At 41.1% G+C, this 17,637-nt stretch overlaps 1 protein-coding gene across 1 annotated transcript in view; it reads left to right on the top strand.

Annotated features, from left to right (window-relative positions):
- Positions 1-17,637, top strand: part of SGCD (sarcoglycan delta) — a 394,307-nt gene that overhangs the window by 233,615 nt on the left and 143,055 nt on the right. The window contains exons 4-5 of the mRNA XM_030328591.1: positions 8,518-8,605; positions 14,306-14,425. Coding sequence (XP_030184451.1) covers positions 8,518-8,605; positions 14,306-14,425 — 208 coding nt within the window. The remainder of the gene's footprint in view (positions 1-8,517; positions 8,606-14,305; positions 14,426-17,637) is intronic.

Genomic DNA, 17,637 nt, shown 5'->3' with positions numbered 1-17,637 from the left:
TTGTGAAACCTATGGCAAAGAAATGGTTACTTGTGATTACAGTGTTTTCTGTAGGCTGAACAGGGAAGGAATGATAATGGATAGAGAGCCATATGTGAAGAACTATCTGTGAGAGACCTCTACACTATTGTTTATTTTAGTATCCCTTTTTTTTATGTTCTTTATTTATTTTGAGGCAGAGACAGCAAGCAGGGAGGGGCAGAAAGAGCAGGAGAGAGAGAATCCTAAGCAGGCTCTATGCTGCCAGCACAATGCCTGATGTAAGGCTCAATCCCATGGACTGTAAGACTGTGACCTAAGCCAAAATCAAGAGTTGGACCCTTAACCAACTGAGCCACCCAGGTGCCCCTATTTTAGTATTCCTAATGGCAAAATCCCATGGAAATATACTTAGGGGAGACTTTCCCATTAATGTTATCAACATCAAAGTGAAATCACACATCCATAATGTAGTAAGCTTCCTGCCTCCTCAGAGATTGGCTGGCTTCCCAAGGTCTCTTCCTGAAGTTCTGGATCTTAGAATTTGGCAGCCTAATATAGCTTTCAAAAAAATTGCAACTTAAAAAAAATAGTTGTATATATGCAGAAAAGTTGCAAAGATAGTGCAGAGTGTTCTTACATACCTCACAGTATCCCTATTACTAACATCCAAAATTAATATGGTATATTTATCAAAATTAATGAACCAGTATTGATACCTTATTACTAACTACAGTCCATTCTTTATTTTGATTTCCTTGGTTTTTACCTACTGTCCTTTTTATGCCCAAGGGTCTTCTCCAAAGTACTGTATCACATTTAGTCTTCATTGTTTCTTCAAAAGGCTCTTCTTAGCTGTGATGGTTTCTTGGACTTTCCTTGGTTTTGATGACCTTACCAATTTTGAAGAGTCCTGGTCAAGTACTTTACAAAATTACTTTCAGCTGAGATTCATATGGTGTTTTCCTCATTATTAGGTGGGTGTTACAGGTTTTGAAGAGAAAGGCCACAGAGGTAAAGCATCATTTTCTTCACCTCTATCAGAGGTGCATGCTATCAACGTGGCTTATCACTGCTGATGTTGACCTGGATCCCCCTGGCTGAGGCAGTGTTTGTCAAGTTTCTCCACTGGGAAGTTACCATTCTCCATTCCATCAGGAACTTGTTGAAAGAAAGTCACCTTTAAAGAGTAGGCAGTTAACATAGTTAACTATGAAAATTGTTTGGAATTCTTATACATGAAAGACTTATTTATTCTATCACATTTATCTATTCAGTCACTTATTTTTATCAGTCTGGACTAATGGATGATGCAAAGTTAGATTGTTTATTTGATTTCTTTTATATTTCTTGATGTAGGCATTTATCACTATGAATGTTACACACTTATCACTCTGAATTTCCTACAATTATTCTTAAATTTAGTGAATATTTAGCCATCGAGGCTATGTGGAAAGGTGTGTTTGGGTTATAATTCAATACTTCATCCTATTATTTTGTTGAAATTCTTTCAGCTTTGGCCATTACACCCACTTTCAGTTGTCTCCTGTGTCCCTTTGACATGTTTCCATGATTAAGAAGTGTTTTTCTGTTTGGTTTTTTATTTGTTTTTTTCAGCACTTCCTTTCTTTCTGTCACTACAGGATGCTCCAGGTTCTTCTTGTATGTTTCTTGCCTCAGTCCTAGAATCAGCTATTTTTCAAGGGGCCCTCCTCATGTAGGTTTTGTGTAGTTTTTGTTATAGTTAATGAAGTATTTTGGTAGCCATTATGTAAGGCACTTGATATGTTTTGTCTTTCTTAATCTTCATTTCAACACTATTATATGTAGCCTTTAACTTCATAAGCATAGAAACTGGGGCTCAAAGAATGTAATGACTTACCTAAGGCCCCACAGTTAGCAAAAAAAAAAAAAAGCAGAGCTTGTGATTCAAGCCCAAATCTGTCTGACTCCAAAGCTCATACCCTGAACCCTCGTTCCACAAGAGCCAGACTCCCCTGTGAGCTAAGTTAACACTGGATGCAATCTGTGCTATTGCAGACCACCCTTAAAATACAGAAGCCAGTGAACTGTGCTCTTGGAAGACTCCTCAGAACTCTAGCCACACTGGTCCCTTCCCTCTCTGAACTTTGCACTGAGTGGAAAGCCTTCCCTGAACATGGAAGGTGCTTATGTTCTGTGTTATGGTTTTCTCTGTTTATCTAAATTCCCAGATCAGATTGTTAGCTCCTCAGGGAGCAAGGAAAATATACTACCATGTAAGATTATCAAGAGAAGTAACTTCTAGAGGCCATATCACTTCAGAACTGATTGTGGTGATACAGCTGCCATCAAAGGCACGTATTAAAATCACTGCCTTTTATACCAGGAAAGGATGGATCTCCACTGAAGTGATGTCACATCATTGTTATGATAATTTTGCATCAGTTCAGTCTTCTCCTGGGTGAGGAGCTTTCTCAAAGATAAAGGCCGTATCTTTCTCATTCTCCAGGGCATAGGACAGTGTATATGTTGTAGGCACTCACACAGTGTATGTAAAATGTTTAATTTAAGAAAGCTTTGGAGTCCTGGACAGAGACTACCTGTTCTTGATTTATACACAATTTTAACCTGTTTTCCTTTTAATAAGGCAATAGTACTTATAGAACTTAATGGTTCTTAAGAAGGTGGTTCTAGAGGTAGACACACAACAGCAGTGAGAAATGGTAGGTCTCTGTTTCATTCAAAAACCCCACTGAAAAATACAGTAAATGGAGAACAAAAGTGAAAAGGGGTAAATGTATATGGTCAGAGAAAGGGAGAGGAAACCATGGAGACAGAATGATGGAAAGAGGGTAGATGAGAGCTAAACATGCCTGTAGGATTGAAAGTCACTCTGTGAAGTGAGTGGGACAGGGCCCCTTATCCATGAGGTATTTTAAGTGCAGTGTCTTTACCCACAGAAGTCAAAATGCACCTGGACTGGTCAAAAATCTGCATAAAGACCATACACTTAGACTCTCCATCTATTCCCAGTTGACCCAGTTAGGTAATAAGTACCTCTTCCCAACCTCACAGAAGATAGGAAGATTGTTTTCTAGAAAGTTTGACCAGAGGACCTCTGGTCATATGAAGTCAGGAATAAGGCATGAAATCAGGTTTAACTGAAAGTCTGTCCCTGAACAGCAAAATGCCCAGACCTCTTCCCCTCTGACATTCAGAACTCCTGTATCAAAAGTTATACCCACCAGTTTCCTGGCAGGAGTTAGAGAACTATTCTTTGATGAAATTAGTCACGGGTACTGACTGCCCACTGGTACTGACATCTGGAAACTCTCCATTGAATTAGCCAAACCCCTACTACTGTACCCTATGGCAAGATTCACCCATCTAGAAGCACACAGCTTCCAACCAGTTTTTTTATTCTCATGTAAGAGAGAATAGTGCATCAATCAAACAAGGAAGGGATGGCATAAAAAGGAAGGGTCAAAGAATAAGAAAATGCTCTTGAAAATGATGAGTATGATGATACAAGTGTTTTAAAAAAATCAACAGAAGAGATGCCTCTGGCTCAGTCAGTTGAGCATCTAAATTCAGCTCAGGTCACGATCTCACAATTCGGTTCATGTGTTCAAGCCTTGTCTCAAGCTCTGTGCTAACAGCTGGGAGCCTGGAGCCTGCTTTGGATTCTGTGTCTCCCTCTCTTTCTGCCCCTTCCCTGCTCGGTCTCTGTCTCTCTGTCTCTCTCTCAAAAAAATAAACATTAAAAAAGTGAAATAAATGAATAAAATAAATAAAAATCAATAGAAAAATTGGATCTTAAAGTCGAGGATATTCTCCTCCCCCCCCCCTGCAAAAAAAGCAAGCAAGCAAGCAAGCAAGCAAGAAAGAAAGAAAGAAAGAAAAAGGATTAAACAGAAGGAGGAAAAAAGAAAACTTAGAAAAAGAAGCATTTTTTAAATGATGCATTTATTGTCTCCAGGAAAAGAAAAAAATGTGCAAGACAGCAAAGGACATGTAGTTAAAGAATACTACTTGGCTCAGCTGTGGACAGTACACACATAATCATAATGTAGCTTCTGAATATTGGTTTTACCAGAGTTGTATGAAAGAGTCCATATGATTGCAGAAATCCAATGGATAATGTCTAAAGGTTGATAAATCAAGAGATATGGTGGAAGCCTATTTCAGTCCATGGGGAGAGAAATACATGAAGGAGCATTCTGGCAAATTGAAAACTCTGGGGGTGGTAGGGGGTATGAGCCATTGCTCTTTGATTATAAGCTTTATAATATTTGACATTTCATATTCATTTTGGTAAAGAATAAATAATACATTTTAAAAAATAAGATACACTCATTCAAAAATGGAGCCATTTGGCATTCAAACGTGCGTCTTACAGCCCCCTGAGGACATCAGAGAACAAATAATGTTCGCTTCAGTGGTCTTGGATGGTCAAGAAAAGGTTTGATTTTGCTCTGCATGTTCTGCTTTAGAGAGACAGAAGTGATCCGTCTCCATCAAAATGCTGTGGGCATAGTTATATGGGGGAGAGTACTGATGTAGACCGTCCTCTCCCTATATGGGAAAAAGGGTTGTTCACCTCCCTTCCTCATCTCCCAGTCAGTCTCATCCCGTGTCCAGAAGAATGCAGGGCTGACTGGCCTTAGACTGACTTGACCTGGTCCAGAGCTCTTATCTTCATCAGAAGCCATGGATCTGCCACACTCTTTTCTGCCAGGCAGAAGGGACCCGCAGGCAGTTTCCTGCAAGCCCCTTATCCTCAGATGGTTGCATTGAAGTCAGTTAGTGAAAGTCACCAGTCCCCAGAGCAGATTCCTCTGTGGCAGAAATTAACCTCCCCAGGCCCAGAGGCTGCAGTGGTGAGTGGGAAGGACACAGGAGAGCGTTTCCTTTACTTGTTCTAATACTATAGAGACCCCAGTGTTTTGCAGTGGCTGGTATTTTCCTGGTTGGGTGTCAGTAAGCAGGGACAGCCAAATAAAAGTCACACTGACCAGTTGCCACAAGAGTTGCTTCAGAGTTTGTTAGCTGGTTTGTGCATTTTACTTGGTAATCTTTTTGTTATCAGGTATATGGAAGGGGGGATTATAGCATCACGTCCCAGGCTAGAATGAGGCTTTTTGTTTAAACCATGACATACCAAAGACTGTGTTTCCCAGGATTTTAGCGTATTAGAACAATTAATGCTAAATGATAATATTTTGACATGGCGTTATAAAGGAATGGGTGGCTCTTGTATCTCTGGTTATAAACCTTGAGCAGAGCTGTTGGGAGATTTTTTTTTTTTTTTTCTGCAGTGGAATTGTTTGAATAACATTCAGGGCAAGCAAGTAGCATTTGAGAAATTGGGATTTGGAAGATAATAGTGAGCCAGCCACATATAGGGAGATCCTTTGACATGTGGAAACAGAAGTTGCTGGAAATGGAAGAAGCCCCTGACTCAGTGCACAGATGGATTGTGAAGATTGGTAATGCAAAGGACAGTCTTCCTCATTTCTTTCCATCTTACCCTCCCCACTTACCACCCCCCCCTGCCTCCTTCCTTTCTTCCCTCTCCTTCCTTCCTTTCTTCCCCTACTGCTCGTGCCTCATTCCCTCCCTCTCCCCTCCCCCAATTACCGCAACAACTTTGGAAGTCTTACTGTGTGCCTGGCACTGGACCGCATGTGTTTTAATAATTACATATAGAATTTAATAATTTCAGTAATATGTGAGTTTTAATACTTCAATAATATTTGCACCATTATACATATCAAAAAAAAAAAAAACTGAGGCTTAGAACGATTAAGTAACTTGCCTAGAGTAGCCTAACTAGCTAGTGGTAGAGCAGGGATAGTAAATTAGGCAGGCTGACTTCAGGGCTTCTACTGCATGTGCAGCACATCGTGAGCACACAGGTCTGTTAGCCATGAGCTTGCTGATCATACCCATGTTGGTCGTGGGGAATGCACAGAATGAACCACAGAGCAGTGAAGTGATTCACTCAAGGTCACACACTGGTCAATGGCAACAGAGTCTATCCTGTTCTCTCACTCCAGGTAGCTCCTCTCTTCAGTGCATTATATTCAGCTTGCTGAATATAAGAAGAATTAGTACATTAACTTCTAGAAACATAGAACTTCCTGTCTGGGTTCCAGGTTCTGAATCCTTACATTACTTGAGTTGATTTTAAGTTTTAAGTAGAACTCTTAGGTACTGCCAAAAGCAATGCCAAAGAATCTCTTTGAGGCTAACATTTGTTATGTAATGGACAGAAGATGGAAGCCTATGACAATATTGAATTTCTTCTTCTCTTACCTAACCAAAAAACAAAACAAAGCAGAAAATTTACCATTAGGCAGAATTTTAATCTTAAGTCATTATGGGGGATTCCAGTGAATCAGTGGTTGCCCTGATGAAACAGAAGGTAAACCATTCTGGGGCCCCTGGGTGGCTCAGTCAGTTAAGTGTCAGACTTTGGCTCAGGTCATGATCTCATGGTTCTTGAGTTTGACCCCACATTGGGCTCTGTGCTGACAGCTTGGAGCCTGGAACCTGCTTCAGATTCTGTGTCTCCCTCGCTCTCTGCCCCTCCCCCATTCACTCTCTGTCTCTCTCTCAAAAATAAATAAACATTGAAAAACATTTTAAAAATAAGGTAAACCGTTCTTTCCTCAGGGCCTGGGTGGGATATGGGTATTGATTATCCATTTTAGAAGTTCACCTTGGGCAAGAGCTCCTGTCCTAGTGTGGGGGAGAGAGATGATGACTTCTTCATCAGGGCAACCACTGATTCACTGGAATCCCCCACAAAGGATTGGGTGATGGAGACCATGACTTCAGATCTTCAGTCTATGGAAAGAATGCCTTCATGGAGGCTGCCTGTCAGCACTGGCCAGCCACTCTGCCACATGCAGGTGCTAGGCTGGGCTCATGAATCTTCTCCTATACCCCGCCTGCTTTAGAAGGAAAAAGACATCAACCATCCCACAACCTTTCTACCTCCTTGACCTCGTTTTTTTTTTCATTTCACCTTGGTGAAGCCTATCTATAGTCTTTTCAAGGCTCAGTTTAAGCTTTAGCAAATATCTTTGCTTCCCACTCAACAGCCTCAAGCTATGAATACTCTTACCATTCAGGAAAGTTCCCCACAGGCTTTGTGTGCAGCTCCTTAATTATCTATATTGTTCTCTGCCTGGTATTATTTGTGTGCCCATGTATTGTTCCCATTAGAATCTAAGGCTTTAAAGAGGAGTCTTGCTTATCTTTGCTTTCCGCACAGCTCTGGGGACAATGTTTTTCTGGGTTTGGGACTCCATGCATAGTGGTGTTATAGAGTTTTCAGGCAGATAAGTGCCATGTGGTAACAAAGGTTTGGAACAATGAGAATGACTACACACATCCTTTTTCTAACAACAACTATCTGGATACTGACATGTTCTGGCAACAATCATATTTCAGTTTATGGCTTTAGTTTACTCCAGGAAAGAGAGAACATCTAAGCCAGAGGTTGACAAACTGTGGCCACATCTGGCCCTCTGCCTGTTCACTTATGGCCAATGAAATAAGAATATTTTTTATATCTTTAAATGATCAGGGGAGAAAAGGAAAAACAATATTTTATGACACAGTGAGATCATGTTAAATTTAAAATTATTTGGAATTCAAATGTCACTGTCCGTGAATAAAGTGTTACTGGAATACGGCTATACCCATTTGTGTACTGTCTATGGCTGTTTTGCACCAAAACAGCAGTTACCAGTTGAGTAGTTACCACAGAGACTGTACATCCCACAAAACCTAAAATATTACCATCAGACCCTTTGTAGAAAAAGTGTGCCAGCCCCTTTTTCGAGTCATTTTCAGAAATACCCTCCACAGTGTGGAAATGGATCGGGGTGCTCTTTTTGACAAAGGAAAACTGGATGAAGGCACAAAATATCTGAAGGAGGAGAAATTTGGGAACAAGAAAGGGGAGGCAGAGGCCTACTCGGAGAAGCCACATCTCCTAGGTCTGGTATACATATATGGCAAATATCTCCACAAAGAGACTATTTCAGTCTGAATTGTACCCGGCTTCTCTCAGCAGTGGCTGAGACGTGCCAGAGGGGCTGACCTCAGCTATTTTATACAAGTTTTCTGCACTCCATTAAGTATTTTTCATGGTTCTTTTGAAGAAATTATAAATGAGAAAGGGTGAAATTAGGAGATTACTGATCATTCCTGATCATTCTGTATACCAAGGGTAACTAACACCTGTCGTAAGATCTAAAGGACTCTTTATCGCCGGGTTATCTCTGAGTCGAGTGTGTGTGTGTTAGTGAAATCTATTTTAAGTATGTGTTGGTCTCTGTGGGTCTCTTTGGAAGAAATCCATTTTGGATGAATTCCAATTAATTATGTATGTGGGGATCATTAAACACTTGGAGTATTCAAATAAATACACATCAGTTAGAACTTAGTGAAAGCCAGTTCAGGTCCTTAGAGAGTTGTGGTTACAGTTTTTCATTTAGAAATCTGCCATTTTCATGTGTTTCTCTTATTTTCTTATTACAGGGTAATGCCCTGTACTTCAAATCAGCCAGAAATGTTACAGTGAACATTCTCAATGACCAGACTAAAGTGCTAACTCAGCTGATAACAGGTAAGACAATAAAGAACGTAGCAGTACCTGGTCCACGCGAAGCACTCAGAAAACATTAGAACCAAAGATTGAATGAAATATCACATAAACTAAAGAAAGAAATGTCTGCTAAGACATTTTAGAGTGGAGAAAGAGAAGGTAGCATGTGTTGCATGATTCCACTGGAGGGTAGAGTCTCATCATATGCACACATTTAACTTATGCAAATCCAACAATACTTGTTTAGAGGGGCAATAAACTATTTTTTCACGTAACATGGCCCCTAAACATAAGCCAGCTGCTTCATCTGGTGCTCAACAACAGAAAAGCTCTCTGCTCCAATGCTGGAGGAAAAGCTGGCTGTGTTGGATTAATTGAGAGCACAGTATACAAAAAAAACCATGTACACGTACTTTATGAGGTATAAAGGGGATTTTTAAAGTTAATTTGAATCCATGCCATGTTTGTGATAGGTGCTGACTTTGAGCCTGACCCAACTGCAAAATGCCGATGTACTGCCATTGATTATGGTTGCGAGGTTCCTTTCAATATAGCAGATCTGCTCCTAACAGTTGTGGAAAGCACCCACTGGGCTTTAAGCTGCATATTCCTAAAATTTAAACAAGGATTGGTTATTCACTATAATGATTATAATGATAAACATGGGCCTTATGGTCACGGTAATGTGTTGAATGGCACGACCAACGCCCCCAGTGTAGATTATGGGCTGCAGTAAACAGGAGCCATTATGCACCCCGCCAGTGGAAGGGAAAAAGGGGTATGTATCTGAATGGCACTGTTACACTTCCAGAGAGAAAATGCCATTTGTTTGGCTTCGGGGCTGAGAGAGAAGTATACAGATGGACATTTTGAGAAGCCAGTTGCCCAAATGCCCTGAAACATAAACTGTGACTAAAACATCTGGAGCCCCACTAATAAACATGCCACAAGAAAACAGGTGCTTTGTGCCCAGAGTCTTGCTGGGGAGAGAGTCTCTGTTCCCCACAGGAGCACCACATCTGATGTCTGGAGATTCACAGCCAGTGGGTGTATTAGACCATCTACCAAGGCTGGAAGGGATTGCCGCACAGCAAAGCCCATAATCCATAAACATGTTGTTCCAGTGTGTGACTGGATTGTCGGCCTTGCTTATATAACATCTGGCCTGTAGTCACAATGCTAAATAATTAAATAAACAGCTTCAGTAAGCAATGATTTAAGCAGCATGTGTGAAAATTGCCTCCAGGAGGGAAATAAATCCAAACTCCCCGTTCCTGATTCCTCTGTTCAAAAGGAACCTACTTAGCCTGTTGATCATTTGCCATTTATTTGCCATGGGAGATTTGGTTTACTTGAGAGATTTTGTTTTGATAAAGCTGGAAGTGCCCAAATGACTATTCTTCAGTCAGTGTCTCTTCCCCTCCCTCTCCCTCCTAACCTTCTCCTTTCCCTGCTTTCCCCCTAATTCCTCTATTTTCCTCCCCATCCTCTCCCCCTCCTTGTCTCCTCTCCTCCACCCTTGCTCTCCATCGTCCTCACCCTTCTCCCTTCCCTCCCCTACCCTCTTCTCTTATTTCTCTCAGCCTCTGTCTTTCCCTCTCCTTCTTCCTCCCCCATCTCTCCATTCTCTCTCTCCTTTTTCTCTCCCGTTTGCTCCTCTCTCCCTCCTTCCTTGTCTTCTGTCTTCCCATCTCCCCTGCCCAAATTAGACCCTCCTGGAAGCTGAGATACCTACCCAGAGCTCTCAGGGTGAGGCATGACATAGCTCATGTTATAATGAGATGGGCAAAAAGCCACTCTAACACCAGCTGGCAGGAGCCTTCCAAGATGATCTCTAGAGAAGATGATAGATGTATTTAAATATAATTCTGAGTACGTATACATATGCACACTCACCACTAAAGTTTTCCTTCAGGCTTCTCCTTTTACATTTAAGCACGTGGTAGAAAGCACAGAGCAGTTCCAGGAGACAGGATCTTCTAAAACCTCTTATACTTGCTGTTATACTTACCCGAGAGCAAATGACTGCTCTCATCCCAGTAGCCAGGTTCACCAAAACAATCCTGAGGATCAAGAATTCTCCTGCTTACGTCACGAAGGTCTCAAAAGCCCAGAAGAAATTCCAATGTTAGAAATTCAGGTAAATTTTTCACATGATAGAGTGCTTTAAGTGATAGTTAAGTTCTCAGGCAAGGCTGTAAAAGCACATCTGGCCAACGCTGCTGCCGATTTAGTGTCCTCTCAGTAATGGCCTGAACAGAAAGCCCTCTGGCCTGCAAGGAGGATAGCTGTAGGCAAGTCTTCCGCAGAGTGGGCAACAGTCTCAGTGTCAAGGGAGCTGAGAAAGGAGATTAGGCAAGATGGCCCCTTTCCAGCCCCCAGATCCGTAGCATTGGCATGACTGGGAAACTGCTGGTATGTCCCGATGGTTTCCAGTTCTTCCCATGTAGGAGATTCATTAAGGAAGTAGTTGACACATATTACCCAGCACCGAGGGAGATTAATTGGAGTAGTTTCGGGCTTCAAATATGATTTTTTTTCCATCCTAGAGAGGAAGAGTGGGTTCCCTGACGGACCTCCTGAGCAGTCTCCAGACCTATTTCCCATTTTCATTTCCTCCAGGACCCTTGTTTTTATTTTGGGGGGGGGGGTTGGTTTTGTTTTGTTTTGTTTTTAAAGATTTTAGCCACATCCAGGACATTTGGCAGCCCCAGGTAAAATCAACAAAAGAACAAGCCATCTGCACCATTGAGCCAGCAGTTGCTCTGTGGGGTTTTGGCTAGAACTTCCAACTACAGAGCTTTATATGTGCAAATGGTTCTGGCCCTTGATAAATTCCTTTGTGTTCTGAGAAGCTCTGAAAAACAAGATAACTTAATTGTGTTTTGAGTTATCTGATTGTTTCGGTGTTTTTAGGACATTCTCTTGTACGTTTCAGGAACCAGTCATAAGTTCAGAGCAAACTTGCTTTAAACAGGCAGGTGTTCTCAACTCCTCCAGGGCCATATCTCATGAAACTGCCCAGATCCACGGAGGCAAAGGCAAAGCAGTTTTGTCTCCCAGTCATACCCCCATTTTGCCATTGACTAGATCCAGAGTGTCAAACTGTGCTCACCCCATGCCTATCCCAAGGTCATTCATTCATTCATTAACACTTCTTCACCTCCTGGTACCCAGTCTCCCCCCTCTGGTATGACCAGAGAGTCTTCAGTATGACCAAGTAGATACCTGCATCTTCGCCCTCCAAGAATCACCTAATCAAAAGCCCTCACTGTCCATCCCTGTTCTTTCAGGATTGTTTTCTGGTCCTTGTCTGTAGCTTTCGACGCCCCCTCTCCCTATCCTCCAAAAGGTCCCCTCCTCACTGCTCCTCCTGTGTTGACTCCAGCTGTCTTCTCCTCTCTAGACAAACACACATCCCTTTTCTTCTATGGAACAATTCTGAGAGCTCAATTCCAGACCCAGATCTTCCATTAGCTGACCTCATGACCTTGAGAGAGCCCTTAGCTCTGCTGCCACTTGTTTTCACCTACGCATGAAGGCCATTGGAGAAGATAATGCCTCGGTCCCATGCCATTTAGAAAGTCTCTGCTGTGTCTGCTGTTTCCATTTCCTATTCATTCAGGAGCCTTTCCAATGCCCTTCTTTTTGTCAGAGGGCTGGTGTGGATGTACTAGTGGGAGATCACACTTCCAAATTGGCAGGATTATGTGAATGAGGCAAGTGCACTAAGAGGTGATTGTCATTAATTATTTTCAATGTGTTGGGACCACTGTATTAGAAACTTGGTGACAGGTCATGATCACAATGACGATAGTCATGATTTCACAGCACTTTCCCACCTACAGAGTGCTTTTTATAAATATAGTATAATTTGATCCTTTTAATCTTTCTATAAGGTAATAGAAGAGATGGTGATAGTACAATTCTACAGATGCAGAAAAATGAGGTTCAGAAAGATCAGAGGATTTTCCCCAAGTCACATGACCAGAAAATGAGAGAGTTGGAACATAATTCTTGTCTTCTGATTCTTAGTCTGATAGTCTTGTCGTTGAGGAAAACACCCCTAGACGTCCAGGAGCAGTCCTGGCAATATAAGCCAGTCTTTTGTGTTCTCCTGTTTGAACATAATCCATTTCGCAGAACATCAGCACCAGACAAGGCAACGTAGCGGTCATGAAGGATCAAGACAAAACAGAAAACAAAGACAACTCTAATCATGTCTGAAAACAGATAAAAATGGAAACACCTATCCAAACCAGCAAAATGACTGAACTTCTTCAATCCTGGTTAATATCAGTGACTTCTGTTTTTTATCCATTCCAGGTTTAGCATTGCTCTGATCTTCCCCACCTCTAGATAAGATTTATTAACATGCCAATTGTAAAATTACACCCACTTCCTGTCAGCACCTTATCCAAAGCAAAGCCTTGCTTCCTTAAATTCAGCCCCAAAATAACTTAACATAAAACCAAATACTATAGTAAGGTCTTTCTTACTGAGATGCCCTGAGTGGTTGCCCCTGGTGTGTGTTCTCTATCACAACAATGAATAATAAACTCAACTTGTTCACCTACATGTTTGTTCTCTTTGGTCTATACCTGGAAGGCACTGAGGGCCCTTTCATTACTGCTTTTTATAATTAAATGACACTGTCTTGAAAATAACTTGAAACAGAAATGCTCTATCAGAATCTCCTGATCAGCTTTGGGAAAATATAAGATTTCTAGACTCTTTCCTCCATTTTTTTTCTTTATGAATTTCTGGACCAAAAGATAAATTCTTTTTGATCTGAGTGAGGTTCTGTGAAGATGATTATACCTCCCAGGTTATTCTGATTAATTTCTGCAGACCAGCTTTTGAGAGCCACCTGAACTTGAGATATTCAGTTAGCTCTAGTTCAGATAAACTACAATGACTTCTGTTTGGTTTTTTGTTTGTTTAAGGAATTCTAACACGTTAGTTTGTCTTATTTTTTCCATGGTACCCAAAACTCTGCAGTTTTCTGATTTACTAATAAATGTCTAAACCTCTATTTGGGTTCATCAGAAGATGCCACTACAATAGCTTCCCTTCAAGGATAGCATTTGTTGCCATATGATAAATCCTCTAAAATTTCTTTTTTATTGAGTGAAATTGTAGCATAAAAGATTCAATAACTTTCTGGTAATTAATTGCAATATATTTTCTGGCCTTTTCTGCCAGGAAATGATCTATATATACTGAGGAAATAGACTTGTCTGGTATCAAATACAGCCAATGGTTTAAGGGTACCGGCTGAGACAGACTTCAATTGAATTTAAAGGCACCCTTTCCAAGAGTTAGAGCTGGCCATAGATATTCCGATTACTTCAAGAGGTGGTGAACTTTCTATGCCTTGGTACTTTCAAGCCAAAATCTACAAGTATTTGATAGTAATTTGGTAGTTAGCTAAGGGAAACCTCATTCAAGCATTAGTTTGAAGAAGGGACACGATGGTCTTTAAAATCAGCCTGAGAGCACATGATTAAAAGTAATTGACAAGACATGGCCAGAGTCACAAGACTAATTTTCATGATTGGCTCGTGAAAAACAATCCACTTATATTAAAGTCCCACACAACCTCATCAGATGCATGTGTCCTGTGAAAAACTCTTTGTAATTGAATGCAATGAGACTAATGTCTCTCTCTCTCTCTCTCCCTCTCCCTCTTCCTCTCCATCTCCCCCCCCCCCATTCTAGGTCCAAAAGCCGTAGAAGCTTATGGCAAAAAGTTTGAAGTAAAGACAGTTTCTGGAAAATTGCTCTTTTCTGCAGATAACGATGAAGTGGTAGTAGGAGCTGAGAGATTAAGAGTTTTAGGTAAGGAAACTTTGATCATATAATTGATATGCTACCAATGTATACATTTTAGAGGAAAAGGGAAATGTTGCCTTGAAGAGATATTTAGGCCAATTACCTGGATTCTCTTAAAGTAAGGTAGATGAACTCCCCCACCCCCTAAACTCAGAATTTGGTACCCCAGTGAAAAGTTCTCAAGTCAGGAGGTTTTGTGACATGACTACCAACACTGAGCTTCATTTGGGGGAACATGTTCATGCCAACAAATACGTATGAACACATACTGTCCTCTCAGGCAGTTTTGGTAGAAGCAGTCAAGACCTACATACATGAAACGGAGATTCCTGAACTGGGTTATAAATTAAGAATTGCCTAGGGAACTTCTGAAAAGTCACATGGATCCAACTGTGACATGCTGAATTAGAAGTTCTGGCGGAAAGACCCAAGAATTAATTGGTGAAAACATTTGCAGGAATATCTATGGTGCCACTGTTGCAGTCACTGGATTGGAGCACACAACAAATTAGTCTTCTGTAGTTACAGAGAAATGGTCTAATATGGTGGTTTCAGAGTCCTGGTGCTGGAGCTAATCTGTCTTGTGTCCCTGCTCTGTCACCAATTAGCTGTGTGACTTTGGGCAAGGTATTGACCTCACCGAGCCAGTTTTCTGTCCTGCTCAGTGGGACTATGAACACCTACCATCTCAGGTTGTCCCTAGGATTAAATGACTTCATGTTTTATCAATCAGGTATTTTGAATTCAGCATGCTTGACTTTAAAGCACTATACCTTGCTACCTCCTCAAATTTGTCCCAATTTCAGATAAGTACACAAACGCTTACCAACAGTAAAGAAAATGGTCTAAGATCAAGCTACCAGTTGAAATCCTTGCCCAAGGACTCCAGACTCAGCATACCTAAATGCCTATAAATATGTTCTAAGACCTTGGCCAACCCTTAGTATTAATGTTTTTCTCTGTTACTTGTAGAAATAGCACTTCCCACATGAGTTCTACGTTTTGGGGGGTGGTGGAGGAAACAAACACAAAAATTTCTGGCTCTCCTTTTGTTAAAGAATATTTAGCTATACCAGCTATAAAATAATTGCCCAGGGGAAAAGTGATGGTATCTCCTGCTAAGATAATTGTGTACAAATGGAGTTTGGTACCTCCCGTTAGTTCTTCGGCACTTTGTGAGTCACCTCACTTCTTTAAAATCTGAATCTTCAAAGATTCAGAATAATTTTAGATGTCCAAATACTTTGGCTTTACCTTCCTGTGCAAAACTCTGTGATGGTATCATTTAAGAACTTTCCCCTTCCCCACCCTACAGTTAAGTAGGACTAGAAGATTATTGTAATTTTTGGTCATTTGAAAGCAGGTGGATATTTTGTTGTTGTTGTTGCTGCTGTCATTGCTTATGCTTTTGATATTTTACTTAGAGAACAATTTAGGAAAAGATCTATCTCTCTCCATCATCAGGAACATTTGCTTTTTCATGTTAAAATGTAGAAAGGAAGCATCATGATAAATACCACTGTTGCTATCAATGCTTAAAAGATTAGGAAATGACCACCCTACAAATCTCGCATCAACCTACTCAGTGAAATGAGCTTAGTGTGTTGCAGAAATGAGCTTCCTGTCAGCTGGGATTCAGCCATATGGTGTGGAACGAGAAGTTTAGGCAATTTCATTTTCTGCTTAATGAGAAGTTTGTCTTTTTGAGTCATCAGACTGAGCAAGTTCTCAGGAGCTTTGAATCTAGATGCATATTTCATGGTGGAGTCTAACGTAGCTGGATTTGAATCCTTGCTCAAACATTTAGGATTAGAGTGACCCTACCCAAATCTGTTTTTCTCTCTAACATTTAGTTTCCACATATACAAAACAAAGAGAGTGGAGTGGTTCCGTTTGTTAAGCGTCCGACTTTGGCTCAGGTCATGATCTCACAGTTCCTGAGTTCAAGCCCCACGGCAGGCTCTGTGCTGACAGCTCAGAGCCTGGAGCCTGCTTCAGATTCTGTCTCTGTCTTTTTCTGCCCCTCCCAGCTCATACTCTGTCTGTTTCTCTCTAAAAAATAAATAAACACTTAAAAATAAATTTAAAACAGGGTGGAACAAAATAAAGAATGGAAGGATAAATGAATATAATAAGAAACATACGTAAATAAATCAGTTATTTCTACTGATAGTTGAATAGGAATAGCAGTAGAAAATAATAAGGAATAAGCCTAAGAAGATCATGCCTCCTAAATATAGAAACTTTGTTGTTTAAATTCTTCTCTGGATAATCACACCCACCTATTCAGTTTTTAGGACAATGACTTCCTCAAGCACACTCAAAGGACCCTGAATAGTTTGACAAAGGGATTAGAAGCCATGCCTCATACAGAATAATTATCCAGGAAGAGATACGGGGGCAGGGAGAAGGGTATCATTGTAGACAGATTGTAATTGCTGATGCACATCTTTCCTGAGGAAAAGAGAGAAGGCAAGAACCACTTAGATGAGTGGCTGAGAGCATAGGTTTTGTAGTTGACACTGGCCAATAATCCTGGTTTCTGTCATTCATCAGCCAAGGCCTTATAATGTCACTTCACCTTTCTAGGCATCCTTCTACTCTGTGCCATAGCATGATAATGCTTGACTGTCACAGTAGTTGGGAGAACTGGATGGTAAAGTGTATGTAGAGTGAATAGCACAGTGGTGGCACATGGTAAGCCATCCGTACATGCTAACCATCATGTTGGTGATGGTTTCAGTTGGTGCACTTGGATTTCAGGGGACCCATCACATTCTAAAATTTTACACAGCCCTCTCTGTCCATGAAAGAAAGTACTCAGAGAAATTGGCAGAGAACTTGCAGAACTATCCATATATCAGTTAAGTTTGGACTAGCCGATTTCCTGGACATAGGAAGGGCCAGAATAGAAAGAGCCTTTAAGAGCTAAGAAGTACTCCACTGCCCACTTCACCCACGTGCACATGAAACTAATCTTGCTAGCATGTGTGTTCTCAAGTTGAACTTAAAAGAGGTTGAAGGCCTGGACTGGATTCCCAGATTTGTAGAGTCTTTTCCTCTACTCATGAAGACAGTGGTTCTGAAAGTGTGGGTCCCTGAATGGAGAGCATCAGCTATAGTGTACTTGTTAGGCTTGCAAATTCTCAAGCCCCACCCATACCTACTGAACCAGAAACTCAGGATTGGGGGCCAGCAAAGCTTCCAGGTGGCTCTAA

This window comes from Lynx canadensis, chromosome A1, assembly GCF_007474595.2.
Source record: "Lynx canadensis isolate LIC74 chromosome A1, mLynCan4.pri.v2, whole genome shotgun sequence".
Taxonomy (NCBI): domain Eukaryota; kingdom Metazoa; phylum Chordata; class Mammalia; order Carnivora; family Felidae; genus Lynx; species Lynx canadensis.
This window is presented reverse-complemented; position numbering and strand designations above follow the sequence as displayed.